This window comes from Lynx rufus, unplaced genomic scaffold (assembly GCF_022079265.1).
Source record: "Lynx rufus isolate CCGP_SWC_20201006 ecotype Redwood Valley unplaced genomic scaffold, mLynRuf1.p SCAF_7, whole genome shotgun sequence".
Classification (NCBI taxonomy): Eukaryota; Metazoa; Chordata; class Mammalia; order Carnivora; family Felidae; genus Lynx; species Lynx rufus.
In genome coordinates, this window is record NW_025814889.1 from 47,066,058 (window position 1) to 47,088,867 (window position 22,810).

The 22,810-nt window shown below is 46.4% G+C and overlaps 1 protein-coding gene across 1 annotated transcript; it reads right to left on the reverse strand.

The window, feature by feature from the left end:
* Positions 1–179: 179 nt before the first annotated feature.
* On the reverse strand, positions 180–16,098 carry GSG1 (germ cell associated 1). Its single transcript, XM_047066843.1, has 6 exons — positions 15,982–16,098; positions 5,824–6,145; positions 4,243–4,413; positions 3,379–3,531; positions 2,557–2,668; positions 180–614 (listed from the first exon to the last, which is right to left on the reverse strand). The coding sequence occupies exons 1-6, from the start codon at positions 16,027–16,029 to the stop codon at positions 272–274; spliced, it is 1,149 nt and encodes a 382-aa protein (XP_046922799.1). The 5' UTR covers positions 16,030–16,098; the 3' UTR covers positions 180–271.
* Between the last annotated feature and the right edge of the window lie 6,712 nt (positions 16,099–22,810).

A 22,810-nucleotide genomic window follows, 5' to 3' on the forward strand; every position in this document is an offset into this window, starting at 1 on the left:
AGAACCTGGCACGTAACAAGCAATCAGTAAAGGAGAGGAGGTGATTCTGAACGTGGGAGATAGGGGGACGGTGAAACGAGACAGGAGACGGAGTGGGAAAGGAAAAGGGAGCGATGGCACCCGGGCACACACCCCTTTGGTCTTGTACTTTAAGATACTCTTGTTCTTACCCATCAAAACCATGCTTAAGACACAGACTTTGGCTTACGTACATGTTGATAACGAACATGTAAGGTTGGGTTCAGCCTGCCCTCTAAACCCCCCACTACTCCTAACACTGTTCTTCCTCTACGACTGACCCCGCCGCCTCTTCCTTAAGAGCCTGGCTGGGTCCTTGTTGTAATCCCTTGTTGCGGAGCTCTGAGTAGAAGTCAACTCCTTCAGAGACAGAGCGGATGGGCTGATTGGGATACTGGTGGTAGCTGGTCAAAGGACCCCCTGTGTGGGCTGCACATAGCTGCTGGAGGAAACATTGGTGGTGATGTGGCAGGCAAGTCGGGTTTCCTTTGAAGCTCTTACTGTGCTTACACTTGAACTCCAGCACCAGCTTGGTGTATGTGTTGAAGGTGGTGACAGCCGATGCCATGCAGCAGGTGAAGGAAACCCAGGCCGTGCTAGGGATGAACAAAAAAAATTGCACAGTAAGAACCTGACCTCCTTACAGGTTTCAGGGAAAATACCATGATTCCTTCCTACCAGCAAACTAGGCCGATGCCCCTTAGGGTTTAGGCACCTGCGTGTGCTCCCTCCACCACATTCTAGGTCAAGAACCATGGGCACGAGGCCTTAATTTGGTCTGTCTTAGTAGGATACGTTCTGAACGTTTTGTAGTCCAAGGGAATGACTCTTGTAGTCAGTAGTGTTAAGAGTCAGACTAGGAGTTTAACAGATTCGTTTTCACTGGATTGATCCGTTGTCAGTGCTGAGCTCCTTTATTCCCAGTGTGCCTGTTTTATATACATATGTAAACACACATGGCGCACACACACACACAGTTTTCTGGACTACTGTTTCCCAAGCTGCAGATACCCTTGTAATCTCCCGAGATTCCACAAACCTGTAGCTCAGCCGTGTAGAGTGGATGCAGCCCAACGCACCCCCTCAGCACCCCCCACACCCTGCCAAAGATTTTCCTTTGTTCAGATCAGTTGCTGAGAGTGATCATTCCTCTGCCTTCTTCGTTTTGAGGTTAGCATTCTTAGGGTTCACAAATTGAGCCTCTCAGAGTCGTTCAGGAAATACTACAAATCTGGAGGTATTATAGGTTGTAATAGTGGATTTTGCCTATTATGAAAACAGTGTGGTTCTTGGCTTAAGGGAGTTTATAATGGATGGAAGAGAAGCCGGAGATTTAAGAGAAGCTGGATGGATTTGACAAGGAAAAAAAAAAAAAAAAACCCACCAGGGAACTGTATCAAACACATTCCTAAAAACTTGGAAAGTCAACCCCTAAATCTCCCCATGATTCTGGGAAGCCCAGGAAACAGGAAGTTGTGTGAGGTTAGCGAGGAATTTCAGGAGGTCAAGTGATGGTTAAAGCCAGGCCACACGCTGGCACAGTGTGTTCCTATCTGCTGCCTCTGACAGACTCAGTGGGCTCAGGTTGGCAATGCTTCTGATGGGGGTTTTGTAGTCTGAGCTCCGCAGATGTTGATGCCAAGAATGGCTTAAAGATAGACACAAGGTGCAAAACCATGTGTCTGGAAAATAAGTTCTGGTGGCTGGTGGGTTAGGCCAAAGACGCCTGAATCAAATGGCCTGTTTCCTACCATGAGAAAAGGGGATGGGATCTCCTAACAGACGTGGATGGGCTTCCATATCGCCTCCTTGAGCCCAGCACCGTGTCTTTTCGGCACGATGAAAGTACTTCACACTTATCCCAGACAGTAGGGCAACTCCAAGCTGGCACCCGTGCAGCCGAGACAGCATGTTCCTCAAGGGAGAAGGCGAGCAACTCTTAAAGGGGATGTTTACTTGGTGTTTACTTTGTCATGGTGGCTGCTTCTCCTCAAGAGAAATCGAAAACAACTGGCCCCTTCATTCTTTAAGGGTTAGGGAATGACCAGCAGGGGAGGTTTTATGTCTCACACAGTTTGGTGGGATAAGAATGGAAGTAGGAGGAAGTTACTCTTCATTACAGGAGAAGAGTCAGCCATTCACAGGCCATGGGATTCCAACCAAATCTCAAGGCTATCTCTTCGTTGCTCTGTCCTCCAATACCTTGAGCCACAAAATATATAAAACATGGAGTATCGCTTCCGTAAGTCACATAAAACCAGTCTCGTTTCCCAAAGCAACATGTGTATTAGGCGAAGAAGCAACTGCTACCACCGTATCATCAGAAAAACAGAATCCCTTCCGTAGCTCCCCAGGAGGTGGGGAAAGAATAGATGTGACCTCATGGGCCAGCCCGCTGGTCCACAGACCCCCCTGATGAGGGATGAAGGATGAAGAGAAGATAGGACGACACGGAGCAAGCACCTGCTTAAGGGCAGAACATCTAATGCAGGTTGGCTGAGGAGGGGGTAAAAGGCTCAGGAGACGATAAGCACTTACTAGAAGGCCCAGCCATAATTCCAAGCATGTGGCCTCCAGTCTTCTGGACCCACGTTGACCGTTGCCTGGAAGACTTGTGAATACATCATATGGGCCACCATCCCCAGAAGGCCTACAGAGGGAACAGGAAGGCAGCGCCTTTAGAGAGACACTGGCATTGCCGTCTACAGGGAATAGGAGTTTGGAGCAACCGCCTTGTTTTGCATCAGGTGCAGCCTAGGTTGAGAAGTTCCATTACCCAGCTGCCACCACATTCCCAGGGAGACTCATCTGCAATGGGGGCTTCTCCTTGAATGCATAGCTTTCCAATAGGCTGCCCCAGGCTTTAGGTGTAGGGTTATGGGAAAAGTTTCTGCGTCAATGCTGCATTTGGGGCTTTTACTTCTTCCTACCCAGGCCCTGTATGTGAGCTTTATTCCTGATGTGTCTTGTATCTGCAGATATAAGATATAAGATGTAAGATAGATATCTGCAGATATAAGATATAAGATGTAAGATAGATATCTGCATCTCTTTCTCTTACTTGATCCAAAAGAGTCTTGAAAAGCTGTGTGTGTATATGTACAACTGAAAAGCAAACCAAACCGTATTTCACATACTGGGAAAGCTTGCAAGTAAAAAGAACCTAGAGATAAATCATTTTGCAGAGTACATAATGCTCTAATACAAAATTTCATTTCAACTTAAACATGCCTGCAACGTCCATTCTTTATACCACCTGTGGGCACCCCGTTCCTGCCCTCCCTGCAGACACACACACCCTCCCGGGGTGCCTCAAAGGTGGCCAGGACACCCACCCCCTCCAGCCCGGGAGGCACGCACCTGACAGGACGGAGGAGATTGCTGCAAAGGCACTCAGCTTGAGCCCACAGCCCGGGTTCCCAGTGAACAGCAGGTCCATCAGTAGCAGGAGGAAGCTGACGAATTCAAGTCCAATGGAGGAGAACTGGGCTCCCATTGATAACCATAGGATCTCTGTCAGAAACCAGAAGAAGAGCCCTCACCCAGGCAGTTAAATAACAACGTGGTACAAATGATGACTATCGGAAAGGGAAAAGCCTTGTGGAATCAGAGAAGGGGAGAATGAGACAGAGCTGGAACCTGCTTGGGAGCTTCCTCCAATTTGGGTCCTTTGCTGTCAGCCCCTCGGCTCTCTCTGCTCACTACCTGATATATAATCAAGTAAACTTGATTGGCTGGAAACACCGTTAGGGAGATTCCAGAAGAAACCATCTAATGGTCATAAAATCTTCCAGGGGCATGACTGCTATGGGTCATTTTTGTCTCTCTTTTCTCCTTATTGAATTTGGAACGATCAATTTTGTTTCTTTCTCCCTCCCTCCCCTTTTTCATTCCATTCCACTAAAAATATATATATAGAAAAAAATATATTTATATGTATATATGGGAGGGAAAAACCCTCTAAGCTTTTCAACATGGTTACTAGGCAATAAGAGGAAGTTAGAGAGGTTGGTTGGAAGCGGTTTTCTATTTGTGAACTTTATTTGTTCCTGCTGTTCCTGTTCTGCATTCCTGCATATGAATGAGCGGCAACTCTGGAAGCAATGCGTGTCAGCCTGTGGGGCTCAGAAGAAGAGAAAAGGAGATCACAGTACAATGCAGAGCACAGTTGGGCCAGAGAGGCCCAAGTCAACGGCAACTAAATTTGTTATCAAACCCACATACTTGCCACAAGCCCCGGGGGAGGGTGGGGGGGGAAAGCCTTCTCCATCAACCGCTTCCCTCCAAATCGGAGAGTGGGGTCACATGGGCCTTGCAACGTGGCAAACTCCAGTAGTCCTTTCTCACCTCTCTCGGTTGGTGGCGTGAGTTCAATGAAACTTCGGCACCTCTCCCCTGAAACACAGACGAGGTCTGACGTCAGGGAGGGATGAAAACTTTGCCCCCAGTCTCCCACCTGGTTCAGCTCCATCCGTTCAGACCAGTGCCTGCCCGCATACAGTAGGCAGGCAATGACATAGGCTAGAATTCCTCAGGATTAATTTCTCCCCGCGCCCCGCCCCGCCCCGCCCCGATTCCAGACAGTGAAGACGAGAACATCGCTGAGAGGGCTTCCGCGGGGAAACGTCCCCATTTCTCGTGCCAGGAAGGGTTCACAATCCTAGTGTCAACCTTTTGCTGCCGCTGTACCACTGGTCTGAATGGCTCTCGATTGTTTCCAGGACTGGGTTGGAGCAGTGCTAAGCGGGACGTTCATACTAAATCTAAATATACACGCATTTATATTTCTCTTCCATCTCCTTTTTCCCTTAGCCCAAATTGGGAGAAATGGCATGTGGTTAATTGTACACAATTCTGGGCTTTAGAGAAACTTCACTAGCAAGTGACCTCTGAATGCTTTGCGCAGGGGGGAGGAGGGTGTCCTTAGGCCAACTGCTCCTGACCGAGAACCACAAGTGAAGGAATGCACAATGACAGGGCACCGCTCTGCCAGTATGCACTGAGTGGCAGGAGACCTGGGAGGGTCAAGGGCACCCTTACAGGGTCTAGTTACCCTCTTTGGGCTTCAGTTCCCTGACCTGAAAATTATAATGAGAATACTTAGAAGGAGAAAACCCTTTGGGGGGCGGGGAGGAAGGGGCTCTACAGGTAACCTACTCTGATCCTTTCATCTCACCTGTGAGAAAATCAAGGTCTGTAGAGAGGAAGCTGCTCATATAAGGTCACAGCTAGGCAGAGCCAGGGCTTTTTCTAGAAGAATCATCTCTCCTCCCTTGGGTCTCCAAACGGCAATCCTAACTCACTAGAGTGGGAATTCTCATGATGTTACAAGTCTAAATGAAACCCTTTAAGGGTAATGCTATTTTAAACCAGAGGGTCTACGAGACAGTCAGGAGGGGAAAAGCCAGATGGCCTTTGACCCTATTAAAAGGGAGTCCTGGGGCGCCTGGGTGGCTCAGCTGGTTACGCGTCAGACTCTTGGTCTCTGCTCAGGTCATGATCTCACAGTTCGTGGGTTTGGGGCTCTGTGCTGGCGGCGGGGAGCCTGCTTGAAATTCTCTCTCTCCGCCCCTCTCTCTCCCTTCTCTCTCTGCCCCTCCCCTCCCTAGCTCACGTGGGCTCGCTCTCTCTCGGTCTCTCAAAAATAAATAAAACTTCAAAGAAAGAAAAAGGGAGTCCGAGGAGAAGGGACACAACACAGAGGTGGGAGATGCCGAGCCCGGGGGTGGGGCCCAGCCGGGGATGGCGAGTGCCACTGCCCCCTGGTTCTTTGGCTGCGTAAGGTCCCCTGGGTGAGGAGCCCACCTGGTTCTTCCACGCTTTCCTCACAGGATAGCCACATGCCACTCCAGAAGGTATGGAAGGAAAAGCGGTCATCCCCAGCCTCCCAGCTGTATTGCACCACCTCCTGGGATGATGTGTTGTTGGTGCTGCTCCCATCCAAGGGCACCGGCACGTCAAAGCATTTGGCTGCCAGACCTTTTCCGCACACGGGCTTGGGCACCTTCTGTGTGCCCACAAACCAGTAGTTGCTGAGCAGGGATACTGTGGAGAGGCTGAGTGATAGCATGTTGAGGATGGCAGATAGGAATGCCCGTTGGCCATAGAAGCCCTGCGAGAGTTCCACCTGTGACAGACCAACAGGAGCAGAGAAGCTGATTGCAGAGCGCCCTCGGACATCTGGACAGGGTGCCCGATCCTGAGGCTCCCTGGGCTCAAGCCACGCCCCTCCCCTGTGCCAGGCACAGCCCGCCCCGGGGGCTCTGTCCAAGGAGCCGTGTGGAGGCTCAGCTTTAGCAGTGGCCCGGAGAAGACGCCGTGGCGATGCTGTTTGTTTAAGCTGGACCTTATTACACGAACATGTTTACTGAGGATGATCTGAATAAGGATCAGATAATAACCTCAGTCAGAATGCGATTCAGCCACTGAGCTAGTCTATCTCAAGCTGAGTAAAAGAATTGTGGTCACTCTGATGCTCTTGCTGAGAATTGTTTTGATTTTGTCTTCACTGGAACGTAGTAGCCCTGATGGGCCGAGGTATTTGCTATTGTAACAGCAGAAGTTTTTGCTGCCCTCTTCTCTGCCTGACAGATTCCTCGGAGAGGAGAGGAAAGGGGGATATGTTCGCTCGATAAACATTAAAGTGGCTCACCCCAGTCAGGGGGCGGGGAGCAAGGATCAGGGCCTTCAGGATTAAAGAAGGCAGTGGACCAACTGGGACGAGGGGGTGTTGAGACCCCGGGAGAGGAGATGGGGCTATAGGTTCTGAGAGATGGTGATCTGGGTCCGGCTTTCACACACTGCCACAGAGATGACAGAATCTCAAATGGGAGGTATCCGGGTGGTGTCCGTGGAGACTGGATACCAAGTGTCATGGTCATGGAGCCACAGGGAGGGTGCCCTTGGCCACTGGGGAGGAACTGGAGGGGCATCTCCACTGCTTGAGGCAGCAGTGGTGCCTGCCTCACAGCGGGGACAGTGTGTGGCCGCAGAAAGATCTGTGGCCCGTGTGGCTCTGGCCGGAGCCCCTGACCTCCTCCTCATTTTTAGCCTAAGAGGAGAGCCAGCTGAAAAATGACTAATAGTAGACATTTCAACACTGATGAGTGGTGGCTCGGAGCCAGACTGAACTTTAGAAGATAAAGAAATCTGACCGGTCTTGCACTTTTGTGTTATGGAGCTGTTTATACTGTTACATTAATACATACGGAACAGAAAAGAAGCCCATATTTAGTTGCTGACAGACGCTTCTTAAGTAAACCATCTTGAGCTTTCCGGGGGATCTCTCATATCAGAATTAATCAGACCTAAATCTTCTTAGCTTAAGAAACGTAAATAAAACCATAGCTAAATGGGACAGGCTCATAAATCTGCCTCATCATCTCCAGCTTAGCATTTTCTACATTTAACAGAGAACTTTATCTTAGAAATGTAACAGTTTGTTCTTCAGAATTTCCAGGGACTAAAACAGTGCATACCACAGATAAAGGACAGATAATTTATGGCAATAAGAAATATATAAGGTTCATATGCATATAAAAATCAATACATAAAATACATGATAAAACAACTTCTGGAAAGCAATCTGCTAATATGATTTTTTTAAAAAAGCACTCAACAAATTAAATCCCCCAAGAATTGTCAGTCTGTGCAAGACTCTGGGTGACCTTGGTAAAGACTGAAAACCACAGCATCAGGAATGAAGAAAGATCTTATATTACCAGGTATGGAAGTCACATATTGCCCCTGTCCCCCCAAAAGAATGCTTTCATCTTGTTTTTAGTTCTGAAATCTATTGGTTTAGTCATTGCTCTGTTACTATAAGTTACTCTTTCTAATTATTTTCACATCCATTGCTTGAACAGGCAATGGACTTCCAGATGAAACATCTTCATTAATCATTCTGTATACAGACTGAGCTAATGATTTAGGCAATTCTATATTTTCAGCAACTATGTGGCTTGGAGATTTGACTACTATCATCGCATCAGATTTTTTTCGTTACCCTCAATCCATTTCAAGTCACACGTATTTGTAAGTTATTCTGCAGACTGTTGCCAGATAAGAATAATGAACCCCACACCATGGTATAACCACTTTGCAGCACCAAGGTGATAACCAATTTAAGGAAGCAGTGAGTTGAGAGACAAAGGATGAACTACAGCTTGGAGTAAAGCTCAAAGAGGCTGCTTCTAGAAGGAGTGTCCTACCGAGGATGGACACAAGGAGACTCATTCAAGAATTATTTTGATTATTGAATGGGAGTTCATTCAAGAGCCCTTTCGAGAATCATCTTCAACACTTACAGTACTGTGCCCTTCATCCTGTATTTTATTTCTCCTCTAAACATGTCCTTTTCTCTCCAGGATTCAGATACCTCTTGCATTGGAAGGCCAAGTCTAATTTTGCAATGGTCTCTTTATAAAGTCATCATGAAGGGGTAGCAGCCATAAGAAAATTTTATCTTTGCATATGCTGGCAAGTCCCGCGCCAAGGTGACTCTCTACTCTTGAGAAAAGGGGCAGAGAGTGGCTTCCCTTGACACTCTGGCTCAGGCCAGTTGGAAGTGCATAGGTGCCAAATCGTCACTAATTCTTCCATCGACAGAGGTTAACAGAAAAACTCAGAATTAACATAGACAACACATTGATGAGACAGACACACCTCTAAATCAGGCGCAAAATAACCATGGAATGTACGTTCTGAGCAATAAGAGCGGGAAGCTGGGTTACCTTGGCCATGGTCAGCGACTTGCTGCTTGTCTGAAGGACCACGGATGCCATCTGTGCCCCAAATCCCTTTGGTTTAATGTTGACAGAATGAAACTGCCTTCCCACCCTCCCACCTCCCGGCCCCTCCCTCCTCCTCTACCTCCTATTTTTTTGGAGTGCCTCTTGATTAAACCGCTGCCTTGCAGGGAACGTGGGCATTTAATAATTGACAATGCAATCATGGCCCAGCTGTTCTGGAAGAGTACATGGGAGAGCTTGCCAATAGGGATCCAGGATTAAGCACAAAGAAGCAAGGACCTGCATTCTCAGAGGGACGGGTCTTTAAAAAGTAAGTGAAGATTCAGTTTCCATCTGACTGCCGTTCCCTCGGTAGCTGGTGGGACTGGGCTTGATTTTATGGCAGTCACAGAAAATAGTACAGGGCATAGGAAGAAGAATGTTTATTTTTTTAAAAAGTGGTTCTAAAACTTTAAAAAAGTAATTTGACAAATCAGTAAGGGGTGGATTGCATATCTTCTTGCGGCCAGCCACCTGAGAACCAGGAATTCTTTCCGTCCTCAAAAATTGTACCAATTAGGGGCGCCTGGGTGGCGCAGTCGGTTGAGCGTCCGACTTCAGCCAGGTCACAATCTCGTGGTCTGTGAGTTCGAGCCCCGCGTCAGGCTCTGGGCTGATGGCTCGGAGCCTGGAGCCTGTTTCCGATTCTGTGTCTCCCCTCTCTCTCTGCCCCTCCCCCGTTCATGCTCTGTCTCTCTCTGTCCCAAAAATAAATAAAAAAAACGTTGAAAAGAAAAAAAAAATTGTACCAATTAATTGGGATGGCAAGGATGGAGCTCGTGCTGCAGCTGCTTTTGATTCTCCAAATACCCGATGCCACACATTTTTTTTTTTGTCCTGGGTGCCTTTGCAGGCGCTCTTTTTTCTACCTGGAATGTCCTCAGTCCCTTTTTATCTGGCGATCTGCCTCTTATCAAGAGTAGTGTTAAGGCCACTCATTCTTGGAAAATGTTTCTTTTCTCTCAAAGAACAACCCCCTCCTCTCTGTCCTTCCATACTGCACCCCTCTCGTAATGCTTTCTGTGGTTCATGTTAGTTGGCTTGATCGTCCTGTCCTCAAAAGGCCACTCTTTATTTATTTATTTATTTAATTTTTTTTTTAACGTTTATTTATTTTTGAGACAGAGAGAGAGACAGAGCATGAATGGGGGAGGAGCAGAGAGAGAGGGAGACACAGAATCGGAAGCAGGCTCCAGGCTCTGAGCCATCAGCCCAGAGCCCGACGCGGGGCTCGAACTCACAGACCGCGAGATCGCGAGATCGTGACCTGAGCTGAAGTCGGACGCTTAACCGACTGAGCCACCCAGGCGCCCCTAAAAGGCCACTCTTTAATTGGAGAGCAGAGGTTCTCAATTCTGCCTGAGCATCAGAACAACCACTGAGCATCAGAAAACTGAAAGATACTCAGATTCCTGGGCCCTATCCTGAGATTCCACAGTAAGGCTGAGTGAGGTCCAGGAATGTGCAATTGTAGAAAACTCTTCGTATATACCCAGGGATGGACTTCTGGCTTCTGGTTCCGCAGGTAAAGAGCTTGGAAGTTGCCACTTCAGCTTTACAATGAGGAAAAGGCCGAACAGACTGGAAAATATACAGCCAGGGAATGAATGTACCATGAAGTAATACCTGTTTGATTCATTTTTGGGCTTAGGTTTAATGAAACCCTTCGTGTTCTACCCCGGCCCTCCCCCACCTCTTCCAGATTTGCCACCAACCAAGCCATGGTTTTCCTGTTGTGTATTTGTACAGTTAGTTTGGGGAATCAAAGGCCCGCTCCCCTCTGACAGAATTAATCCAGATTGTAGCCAGATGGGTGTCTCTGGATCTTGCTTCCTACTCCTCTAGGACTGATGTAACAGCACATTTGACACGCATGTGCTTATGCCCAGGCGTTGATTCTCCGTTTCACCCAAAGGACCCTTAATTCATTGTGGCAGAGCTCTCTCTCTGGGAGAAGGGAGGAGGAATTTTGTGGTCACTTTTCACGTTTCAACTGGCTACAGCTTTTGTCCTGACGCTGGGTGGCACTGTCTCCTCATGTTTTTCCTCTTCCGTCCTCAACTCCAGTCATGGGGTGCAGGTGGTTGTCCCTCCCTGCGGGGGATGGCTCTTTTTTCTTCCTTTGGCCTCCTCCCCACTCACTAATCTATACAATGCCATGTGTCAGCCTTTTGGAATTCAGGGCTCGGAACGAACTCTGGGAGCATCCAGCCGCTCCCTCGAGGACATCTCGCAGGATTATTTCCTGCAGCACATTTTTTTTTTTTTTATGTGTGGCCAGTTCCAGTTCCAGTGACTCAATAGATCCTCAAATACTTCCCATGGGAAATACAACTCTACGGTGTCAGAAAATAGAGTTCGCCAATGTTTCCTGATGAGTTTCGTGCACATTTTTCTTTATTGAATCGTATCCTCATTCCCTTTTCCACCCCAGAACAGTGAACAATTCTTTTCCCTGCTCTGTGCTTACACCCTTCAAATACTTGCAGACGCTTCTCATATCCCGCTTGAGTCACTGTTTGGCACAGTCTGATGTCTTTGGTTTTTATTGCCTCTGCTCAGAAACCGCACCCCCTCTGCCCTCATAGCATTACATGTGCCTTCTCCAAGGGAAAGGGGACGGGAGCGGCACAGGCTGGAGGTTATGTGAGGAGGCCTAGAGGTAGACTGAGTGAAGCCAGGGACACTTTGGCTCTGGGGTCTTCTGCTAACTCAGGCCCTTTCCCAGCCTGTTACATACTCCTCATTTTGTATGATTCTTCTTAAAGAGAGCCTCCAAAGTTACATTACTTTAGGCCTCCCCAAAGCCTGAATCCACCCCTTCGAAGGCTGGCTCTTTGCATGGTTGGGCTGGCTGGCTACTAGCTGTGATCCATCTCGAGGACACCCTCCCTCCCCGAGGACCCTATGCCACAATGTCTAATTTCCCCTTTTTGATGAACCATGAGTTTCTCTGTCTGGCATCCCACTCACTTCCTTTCATTATAATTTAGGCATGTTAATATTTTTTTCTTCTCTTTCCTCTCTTAGAACAGAAAAAGTCATTGCTAGTCAGTGCAACATGACTATAATTAGGTTGGGCTCAGAAGCTCATGACTCAGGACAGACACAAAGATTCCACATCCCAAAACAGTATTTAACTTTGGTATGTTGGACTGTTACCATGTCAGGACGATTCCCCATGGGGATGTATAGGTGACTCAGCATTTATGACATCACCAAACCAAGGGTTGGGACTAACCTATACTTGCTAAGGTCCTCAGTCCCTGTTCCCTGCACTGTACGAAACCATATTTATTAAGTACACACAAAGGGAAACAATGGTTTGGGGACACCCACACAAACTCTGTAAACAGGAATCCAATTTATTGTTTTGTGAATACAGTGTCCATTAGACATGATTAAAACAATGGGTAAGAAGGCTGAGCCAGAGAAAATTGCATAGCATACCACTTCCCTAAGGCAAAGCCTCGTGGCAAATCCCTTCTTGTCTGTCCCCCGCCCCATTATCAATAGTGGCCTCTTCTCCCAGGATAGGTTCATTTGCCCTCCCTAGCAGTAGTATCTCTGTCCTTTGCCCAGGAGTCAGATTATCTGACCCATGACCCATTAACTAATCCCTTTCTGTTACTCAGCAGACAAAAAGCTGGAGTGGAATGCGAAATGTTTCTGCTGTCTCTGGCTCCGATCTACATGCCCCTGTTCTTTGTTCCTGCACGTTCTACCGTGTGCCTCTCAGGCAGCTCATAACATGCTCACTTGACTTTAAGTCGCTAGATACAGGAGCAGCTGTGTTTTATTCATTGTTGATCGTCAGCGCCCAGCACTTTCTAACATCCGGGAATCAGTGAATGAGGTTTGTAATGGAAACCAGGCTCAGAATACAATGAGGAAGCCTATGGGTGAAGAGCACATGTGAATAAAGAAAAGTGTCCCAAACAGTCTTTTATTGTTAAGGGACACGCAAATCTTCCTGATTCCCATACAGGAGAACAGTGAGAAGGTAGAAGGTCCACAGGTCCACAGACACACCCTGTGCCTTTCTACACAGATGCACCCATAGTTTCACTGAACAGATCCGCTGCCAATACATTTCCTCCCACCTGTGGAAACATTCCTGCTTTTTGATGAGCAAAGCCCAGAAAACAGCAGTGATCTCACGAACGAGTATTATCTTTGGTTCACAGATAGCAGGGTACAAACAGATTGCTTAAAAGCCAGTGACGGATTGGAAATGCCATGTCCTTTCCCAAGCTCTGTGATTCCCTAGTGATTGGAACCCATTCGGATGACATATCTTGAGCCATCTGAGATTTCACAGCTCCACAGCTCACAGAATCACTGATAAAACGAGGAATGTCTTCACGCAGGACATTTTGATAGGCCTCCCAGCCCAGAAGGGAAGAGTCATGTCACCAAAGTGCCCATGGCGAATGTCCAAAATATTAACATAGGACCCTTAGCTGTGGGATTTCTCAGCCTCAGGTTAACCTCACCCCCAAGTGTTTAGCGTGCGCATGGCCCCAGAACAGGGGCGTGTAGAATAAATACGACTCCTTTCTAACATGGGTCCCCAGTTGAGTTCTGGGAACGCTTCTACTTATGTCGAGTGGGAAGGACTGAAGAATAGCATTTGGGGGCCTCTCCTCTGTCGCCTTTCCCTTTCCGTTGTTGGTGGAATTGTTAGAGGGCTTTTGCTAATACAGTCATTTCCAGGAGAGGAAGCGGCCTTTCTTCCATGCCCTAAGCAGCTGGAGTGAATCAGAGCGGCAGCCACATCTGCACATCCTGTGGGGCAATCGCTCACGCGCGGGTGACCGAGCCCTCGGGGCCAGCTGGGGTTGGGGGCTCTTGGGGACCGCGGGGCGAGAAGGGGCGCCGAAGGGGAGCGGCCTCCCCAGGGATGCTCAGGGCCCGGAGCTGGGACGCCCCATTTGCACTCCGCGCGCGCCCCCCTCGTCCCTACTTTTCTGCTCCCCCTCCCCGCTGCAGTCGCGGTGTCCGAGCCCCGCCGAGTCCCCGCCGACTCCCTTCGCCCCCCTCCCTCCATGAGTAACACCTCCGCCCCCGGTTTACTATGGCTCCCCGGTCGCCTAGCAGCGGGCGCGCGTTGCCATGGCGACGCGCCCCGAGCGTGTTTTGAATTGTTTGGCGAGGCCCCGCCCTAGCGGCTGAGCGCTGGGGACGCGAGCGGGTGGGGCCGGGGACTGGGGCCGGTCTTCCTCTCCAGGCTCCTGCGTCCGCTGCCGCTGACAGCCGCGGCCCGGGCCCTCCCGAGACCAGGAGCCGGCGAGAGCTGGCGGGAGGGAGGCCGGGCCGCCGCCACGTGGTGCCCAGGGCTGGCCTGCTGGCCGGCGGCGGCTCCTGCACCGCCCGGGTCATCCGATCATCTCGTCACGCCCCGGCCTGTAGGCCTGAGGGTCAGGAGGTTCGGGGTGCAGGGGAGCCCAAAGTCCGGCGTTTCCCAGCCCCCGCCCTTCCCCTAAAGGCTCAGGCCCCTGGCCGCTGTTCTAAAGCAAGACTGTGTCTTTGCCTCCTTTCGTGGGCCCAAGAGGGGAAAGTGGGACACCGAGAAGCCTCAGTAGTTCTGGGTTCTCGTCACTACTCCGCCCACCGCTGGACTAACGATTTCGGCCAAGTTACACAACCTACCTGAGTGATTCAGAAGTAAATTGGGAGAGAGTTGTTCCTCACGGTCCCGGGTCCCGCCGTGAAGACCAAGAGGCCTCGTGAAAGTGTGGAGGAAGGGGAAGGGAATCTACGGTGTTCCGGACACCTTGCTAGGCTCCTCACAAACATCTCCTTGAACCCTCACAATAGGCCTGAAGGACAGGTTGTTTCCAGAGGGAGCATTTGACTTGCTCCAGGCCGCAATGCTAGTAAATGGTGGAGTCAATATTCAAAGTCTCTTGTTTCAACCCCAGGCTGCCCCTTCGTAAAGGGGAGGCGCACACACTTAAACAAAAGACAGGGATCGCCGGACAGATTATGGAAACGTACACAGAATGATGTGACGCGTTGTGTTTTATACTTCAGATATACAGATAAACTTCCATACCCCCTCTGTCTCTCCTAAATCAATAATCAATAAAATTTACCATGTCTGGCTTTTTCTACCGCGTTCTTGCCCATTTCTGTGGGTTCTCCTATTTATGACCTATTCACTTTGGGTTTCTATCCTTTCTTTTGTGATCCCTAATATCCAGCCAATTAACAGCACACCACATTGCTCTGTGTGCGTGAGTGTGCGTGCGGGTTTTATTTCTCTGGCGAATTGCAAGCTTCATTTTTCTCTCCCGAGAAAGGCAAGAAGTATGAGAATGAACATCTGCTTTTCTAGTAACCCTTTGAGTGGAAAGATGGCAGTTCCCAACTATCTCAGATGGGAGGCAAGTCATTTCCAGATGTGAGTTCTCCTAAACAAGCCAAGACATCTTTTGCCGACCGTGAGGGTCTTTCTGGAGCTGCAAGGATCCCTGCAGATACTCCCAGGTTCCCTGAGACCAGAAAGAGCCCAGCTAAGGTTGTGCTGTCCTTAGTTCCAGTAGATTCCAGATCAGAGCTCACTACCAGCAGGACCATGTGGATGCCTCACCTTTTTCTGGCAGAGAACTTAAAATCTGCTCTTTCTTCATTAGAGTGATACACAGCTCTGTGGTTACCACTACCGCTGAGCCTTTTACTAGGAACCAGATTTTGGCAGCGGGAATCATACAGATGGGAGGGAGGAAAGGAGAACTAGAGGGCTCTAAGTAGTCCTGGGAGCAGCAAGGAAAAGCAAGATGAAGAGTCAAAGGAGGAGGGAAGGGAAGTATAATGGAAGAAGATGAAAAAAACCCCAAGGCCGAGGTATGGCCATCACCAGGTTTATCAGTAAAAATGGGGCTTGAGTAACAAATTTTGATCCTGTTTTGTATAATCCCATAGTGTGTTCTCAAGCTCCTTACCATGAGCATGTGAAACAAGGCAGTGAATTTTTATAAGCTGTATTACAAATCCACCATAAGGGGTATGATGCAGGGGAGAGTCATGAGATTTCAAAAATTTTGTTGTGATGACGTGTTGTTGTACTGAACTGTTGAATTTCTATATGGTATACCTGAAACTACCATTTCACTGTGTGTCAATGAACTGGATTTAAATAAAACCGAAAAAAAAAAGTCTTGGTACCTACCTTCTGGGTGAGACAAACATTTTGAGTCAGTTGGGAGGGTTTGCTCATTCACTTTTGAAGCTCTGAGGCAAGGGTGTTTCCGTTTCTCTTCGGCTCTGCCTTAATCGGTTGCACGGAATGAGTTTCTGGTGTGAAGACGAATCAGGTCCCCTCTTGCCAGCAGAGGGGTGAGGTGGTGTGAGATGGGCTGCCGGAGATGGAAAGGATATCCTGCGGCCCAGGGCGGGTGGGGCTGGCTGACACAAGAGGTTTTCTCTGTGACATCACAGTGGGAGGTAGGGATATCTCTGCTGCCCACCCCCCGCCTCCTCTCGCCACCCCCAGAAGGATGGGGGGGCCACTCTGGGGTACCTGCCAGAGACCTGGATATCTTCTGAGTCATCCAAACCTGCGCTGCTGTTCCTGGGCAGAAGAACACGCTCCCTGCCGGGGATCCTTGTGAACCAGCAGATTCTGAAGGCCTGGGATGGTTCCCACATGTTGCTGACCACACTGAGGCGGGAGGTTCTAGACCAGTGCCGTCAGAGAGAAATACAATATGAGCCATACATGTAATTTACAATTTTCTAGGAGCCACATTTAAAAAAGTAAAATGGACACACATGTTGCGATGCGACAATGGTATCTTATGCGGTGGTATCATCAGAATAAAATGTAGTCCTCCTCAGAGCAATAAAGTTGGGTTCAATGGAAAAATAGCTGACACTGATGAAAATGAAACGAGCTCCAGCGGTGCCTGGGTGGCTCAGTCAGTTAAGCGTCTGACCCTTGATTTTGGCTCAGGTCATGATCTCATGGTTTGTGGGTTCGAGCCCAGCATCGAGCTCTGCGCCGACAGTTCAGAACCTGCTTGGTTTTCTGTCTGGCTCTCTCTCTGACCCTCCCCTGCTTGTTCTCTGTCTCTCTCTCAAAATAAATAAAAATAAACTTAAAAAAAAAACCTTATTAAAAAAAAGAGAGCTTCAATTCCTTGGTTGCATTAGTCACCTAAGGGCTCGGTAACCACGTGACCAGTAGCTACTGTATTGGATAACACAGCTCTAGACCACTCCCAGAAAAGGCAAGAATGTGCAGAAATTATCATTCCAGTATCTGGAAATCTAGTTGATGTTCACTAATACAATTTTAATAATACATAACGAGGATCTGGGAGCTATTGACACTGAGACGTAACTCTGAGGTTTAAAGAGCAAGGTGGTGTCTTTCCCATTATTCCAGCTAAGAGTCTGGATGGGGGCTTTCTGTCCTGTGAGACAGGTCACCCTCAGTCCACCCCTGAGCTTTGCCTGCGTGCCCCTCACTGGGATTCCCTCCTCTTCTTTGCTACCCCACCTAAATCCTACACAACCTTCAGGACGCGTGATTCCAGTCTCTATTCAGCCCAGAGCCTTCTCTTGTGATTCTAGTTGTCTCCTCTCTCCCTTTCCTCTGAACTTGTATAGCATGTATGATCCAATTGTACAATGGGGAGCTTCGTATTCACTAAGATGCCTAAGTAAATGCCTAAGGGAGAACACCAGATTGAAATTATCTATTGATAACTTGAACAAAAGGAATTCACATGCCTCGTTCTTGGCATGTTTCAACTTGATCAAGATGTCGGTTCTAAGTTAATTTACAAATTTAATGTAACCCTAATACAAATACCGGTGAGCATTTCTAAAGAGCAAGACAAGTTGATATTAAAGTTCATTTAGGAAAACAGATGCACAACACTAGCTAGGAAATACTGGAAGGAAAGAGCTCTGAGGGAGACCAACCGTAACAAATACTAAACCAGGCTGCAATGAAATGAAACAATGTGGTGCTGGTACACAACTAGCAAACAGATCAATGGAATAGAAGAGGAAGTCCAGAAATACACACAGCTCCATATAGACACCCAGTATATGATAAAGGTGATATCCATAATTACTGGGGCAAAGATGATCTTTTTAACAAATGACATTGGGACACACTTGGATAGCTATTTAGAAAAATGTAAATTGTATCCATTTTTATGCCATATACAAGGATAAACTCTAAACGGACAAGAGATCTGAATGTAAAAAAAATGAAATTATACAAGTACCAGAAGAACGTGTGGGCAAATTACTTCATAACCTGGGTGAAAAAGAGGCTTTCAGACTATGGCTCAAAATCCAGATACTAGATAGGAAAAGATTGATAAATTTGACTACATTAAAAAACAAATAAACAACAAAAACCTTCTCCATGGCAAAAATCACCATAAACAAAGTAAAAAACAGATCATAAACTGGGAGAAAATATGAGTAATACATATGACAGATAAAAGGCTACTCGCCCTAACATATAAAGATTTTTCAGACATTAAGGGAGAAAAGAGATCAAAATTCCCTTAGAAAAAAACAGGCAAAATTAAGAAACAGGCAATTCAAGAAAAGAGACATATAAGTGGCCCTAAATATATGAAAAGATGTTCACCTTCATTTATAGTCAGAGTAGTGCATATTGGAAAAAAAACAATGGAATCTCATTTCTCATCTGGCAGACTGGCAAAATTAAAAAACTTGACAATATAACTCTATTGATAAGGCTGTGGGGGAAACAGGCACTTTCATTCATTGCTAGTAGAAATCCAAAATGGTACCAGCCCCTTGGAGGAGAACTGGCAACATTGAACAAAACTACACATGTGTTTATCCCTTAACCACAGAAATCCCACTTCCAGGAATTTACCCTGAAGATGCACCTCCAACAATATGGAAATATATATGCACAAAGTTATTCATTGCAGTGCTCTTTGCAGTCATGAAATACTGGAAACTACCTGAATCTCCCAAAATAGATTAGTTGAATTAACTATGGATACATACAAACAATGGAGTACTGTGCAGCTATATAAAAATTAAAAAACACCAAAATGAGGGAGATTTCCATGAACTGATATAGTATGATTTCTAGGAAATATTAACTGAAAAACTGGAAAGTGTAAAAGAGGATATAGAACATGCTGTCTTTTGTGTGAGAAAGAAGGGCAAATAAAACATAAATATTTGCTTATCGTTACCAAAGAAACAGGAAGATAAACCAAAAAACAATGAAGTTGATTACTTGGTGGGGGGCAGGGATGGAAGTGATTCAGGAGGGAGTGACACTTCGCCGGAGAACAATGTTTTTTGTGTCGTTTTGACTTTTGGAAGCATGTTAATGTTCTACGTATTCAAAAATAAAATTAAAACAAGATGGGAAGGGAAAGAAAAACCTACAACTGAAAACAAACGGGAAACAAACGAAGGCAATTGTGTTTCATATAAACACTACAACCACCCTGAAGGGGAAAAAGGAATAGAGCAAATCCAAGTAACTCGTGACTACTTACCTTCAGTCTTGGGTGAAGTTCAGTTGAGGAGAATGGCAGCCACCTCTTGAACTCCTTTTAGTAAATATCCTTAATGCATCTTGTGGTAGATGTGTCAAGCAATTTGGAAACATTTCAGAGGTATTGTGGCACTGGGCAAATGGAAACATGGTTAATGCAGTTGGGAGCTAGAATTTCCATATGGGAAAGTGACATCAAACTATGGAATGGGGGAAGGCAAGAAGGAACCTTATTGGGTGGACTGGAATTAGAGGCATCAGTGTGAAAAAAAAAATATATATATATATTTTTATGTTTGTATATATATTATATATATACATATATACATATGTATTATATATACACATATGTATTATTTATATATATACATATATATTATATGTATACATATATACATATGTATGCATATAAATATATATGGACACCTAAATATGTATACCTGTACATATGTGTGTGCATGTGTGTATATGTATAATATACACCTATGTATTATGTTTGTATGTATATGCATAAATATATGTATATTTTTTCTAGCTTTGTCTACTGAAAGGGCCTAGAAGTAAAGGCTCCCCAGTAGCAGTGAGCACCTAGCATTCAAATCTTGGCCTGTAAAACCAAGAGTTCCTCCAAGAAATGGCCAATCCCAGAGATGGGACAAAGTTGTTACTAGATGAACTTTGAACATTATGTGGGAGGGAGGCAGAGGGAGACTGGGCACACACAGAAGAGGACAAGGCAACGTGGCCGTGGAGGCAGAGGCCAGAGTGATGTGGCCACAAGCCAAGGAATATGGTGGCGGCCAGGAATTGGAAGAGGCAAAGAAGGATGCACTCCTGAGCCCCCAGAGGGAGTGCAACCCTACCGACACCTTGCTTTTGGCTTAGTGGAATAACTTTCAGACTTTTGGCCTCTAGAAGTCGGCGACAGTACATTTCTGGTGTTTTAAGCCATCAAGTTTGTGGTAATTTGTTACAGCAGTTTTAGGAAACTAATACAGTACTCCCAGCTCATACACAGACTTGCAGGAAGGCATGTCTTCTCTGTGCCTTACTGCTTTTAATTTATAACAGAAAAATGGAATACGTAGGGATTCTGCGAGTAAAGGAGCAAAGGTCCCCAAAATACAAGCTCTTCATGTAAGCCTCTTCTCCCTCCCATATATGAAAGGTAGGTGGTTCTCAACCTTGCCTTCTTCCCCTGATCCATTCAGACATCACAGGCACAATGTGATCCAAATTGACTCTACAAATAATTCTACCTCTTGTCTTTTCCTTTCTTAAACCATTGTTTGGCTGAGAAAGGATCCTACTCAGAGTTTTTTAAAGAAAAAATCCAATTGCCTATACTGATTAGTCATACTCTCCTTAATTAAATTCAATATACTCAAACTCCTCATGAGTAGTAATAATATAATGATATTACATTGTTAATAACATAATACGGTATAATGTGATGTAATACAATATTGGGTAGCTAGTATTTATTGACTACTTGCAACGTATTCTGCTATGGGATTTTTTTGTTCATTGTCTCACTTAGTCCCCGTAATGCAGTCAGGTGGACTCATTAATATTATTTTATCCATGAGCAACCCGAGGATATGACTGTATAGATCACGACCCTTGAATTTCTGGTAAGTTACAGCAGGACTGTAGGTCTCAGAGGGTTTCTGTGGAAGCGAAAGTATCACAGCCTGAACACACATTTTACCCAACTTACTAGGATGACTAACAAACATGGCGGAAGTTCAGAGAAGGTGACTCTCTATGGAGGCAAACTGAGAGCAGACAGGGCTTGCAGGGAGGGATTCCGGGGGAGTTTGGAGTCTGAATCATTGGCGATTCCAACGTAACTGCTAGTTTCGAGTGGTAAGCGCTGAAATGAGTCTGCTCAAGGTTCCAACCATCTCTGGCACCGTGTGGCTTTGAGAGAGCCCAGGACATGAGTTTTCTCAAATGTAGGTCATTTCCAGCTTGGCTTTGAAGAGTCCAAACCACCTGCATTCTCTACTGGGTAAAGGGTAGAATTTTTAACATTTGGATGCGATGCTACTCACGTAGCAAATAACAATTTAAAAAACACATGGATTGCATTCTTGCTTATGATCGGTCTCAAGGCTGATTATAATATTCTGGCTTTCCCTCTTCATGTATGTAGTGGCTGATACCGTGGAAAGACGATGGGATAGGCTGTTAAGTGGAATGGGTTGCAGGATTAGTGCCAAAACTCTTAGGTAAGTTGTTGATACTCTGGATAAATCCATTTCTTCATCTTTAAAATGGGGTTAATAAAACCTTTCCTACTTACTTCATAAAGGTGTCATAAAGCTAAAATGGAAGACTCTAAGCTTAGGAGCTTTGGATTTAGACAGACCTTGGTTCAAATCTACTTTTTCCTCATAAGCTGCATGAGTTTGAGTCCGTTTTCAAAACTCTCTAGTCCTCAGTTTCTGTATCTGAAGAGTGAAGCTAAAAACAGCTACTTCATAGGGTCTTAGAAGAAATTAAATGAGATAGTAAATACAAAGCATTTAACAGTGCCAGACACAGAGTAAACATCTACTTAATGGAGGCTGTTATTATTAATAGTCCTAATTGACACAAAAGGCATTTAAAAGGTAAAGGGAAGTGTGCAGCGTATTAGCTATCCTAGTAGTAAATGCAAGGCTGTGAAATCTAAGCACGCCTTTGAAAGTATGCATGTGCATTTTTACTTAATAAGGACAGCGAGCAAGGCAAATATGCTTGGTCACGCAATTAGCCTTGGACGTAGAAGTGTGACCCGACCCCAAGGACGCTCTCCCGCAGGAGACATCGTCCACCTATGTATAGATTTCGGGTCCTCCCAGTCATCCTGGCATTTTGTGAAGCATTTTATGCCATGCGTAACTTGATATGCATCTTCTCCTACTTCCTCTTAAGACTGTAAATTCCTTGAGAATAAAGACAGCATTTTCTCGGTGGCCATAAAGCCCTGCAGGGCTTGGTGAGGACTGCGTGGGTGTTCCGTACATTAGGTACTAATTGGTGTCGGAGTGCAGCAGGGATCGTTATTAACTTTTCCACCCAGTGTGATTCCTGGGAGTTGTGTGTAGTGTGTGGGAGGAGTGAGCAGGGAGACGCTGCTGATTGGCCAGGTATTTAGAGCCTCTTGTGCAGGAAAGCGCACACCCTTCTCTTCCTTGGGGCTCACAGCCACAGTGGCATAAATGCAAGTAAATTCCAAAGCAAAGCAAAGAGGAGTGGGTAGGCTCCTTCTTTCTTTTTTGAAGTATTGCCTTTCCTTAATTGGGACCAAAGTCTGTGTAAGCTCAGACACTCCCTAGCGTGGGAGCTTGATTAGGTCATTGGGTCACTGTGAGCTTCAGTTTTCTTATTCTTAAAACAGGGGTGATAGTATCAGTTTTATCTACTTCACGGGGTTGTTATAGCATCTGATGAGATAGCATACATCAAAGCTAGGCACACAGTAAAGCCTGACACACAG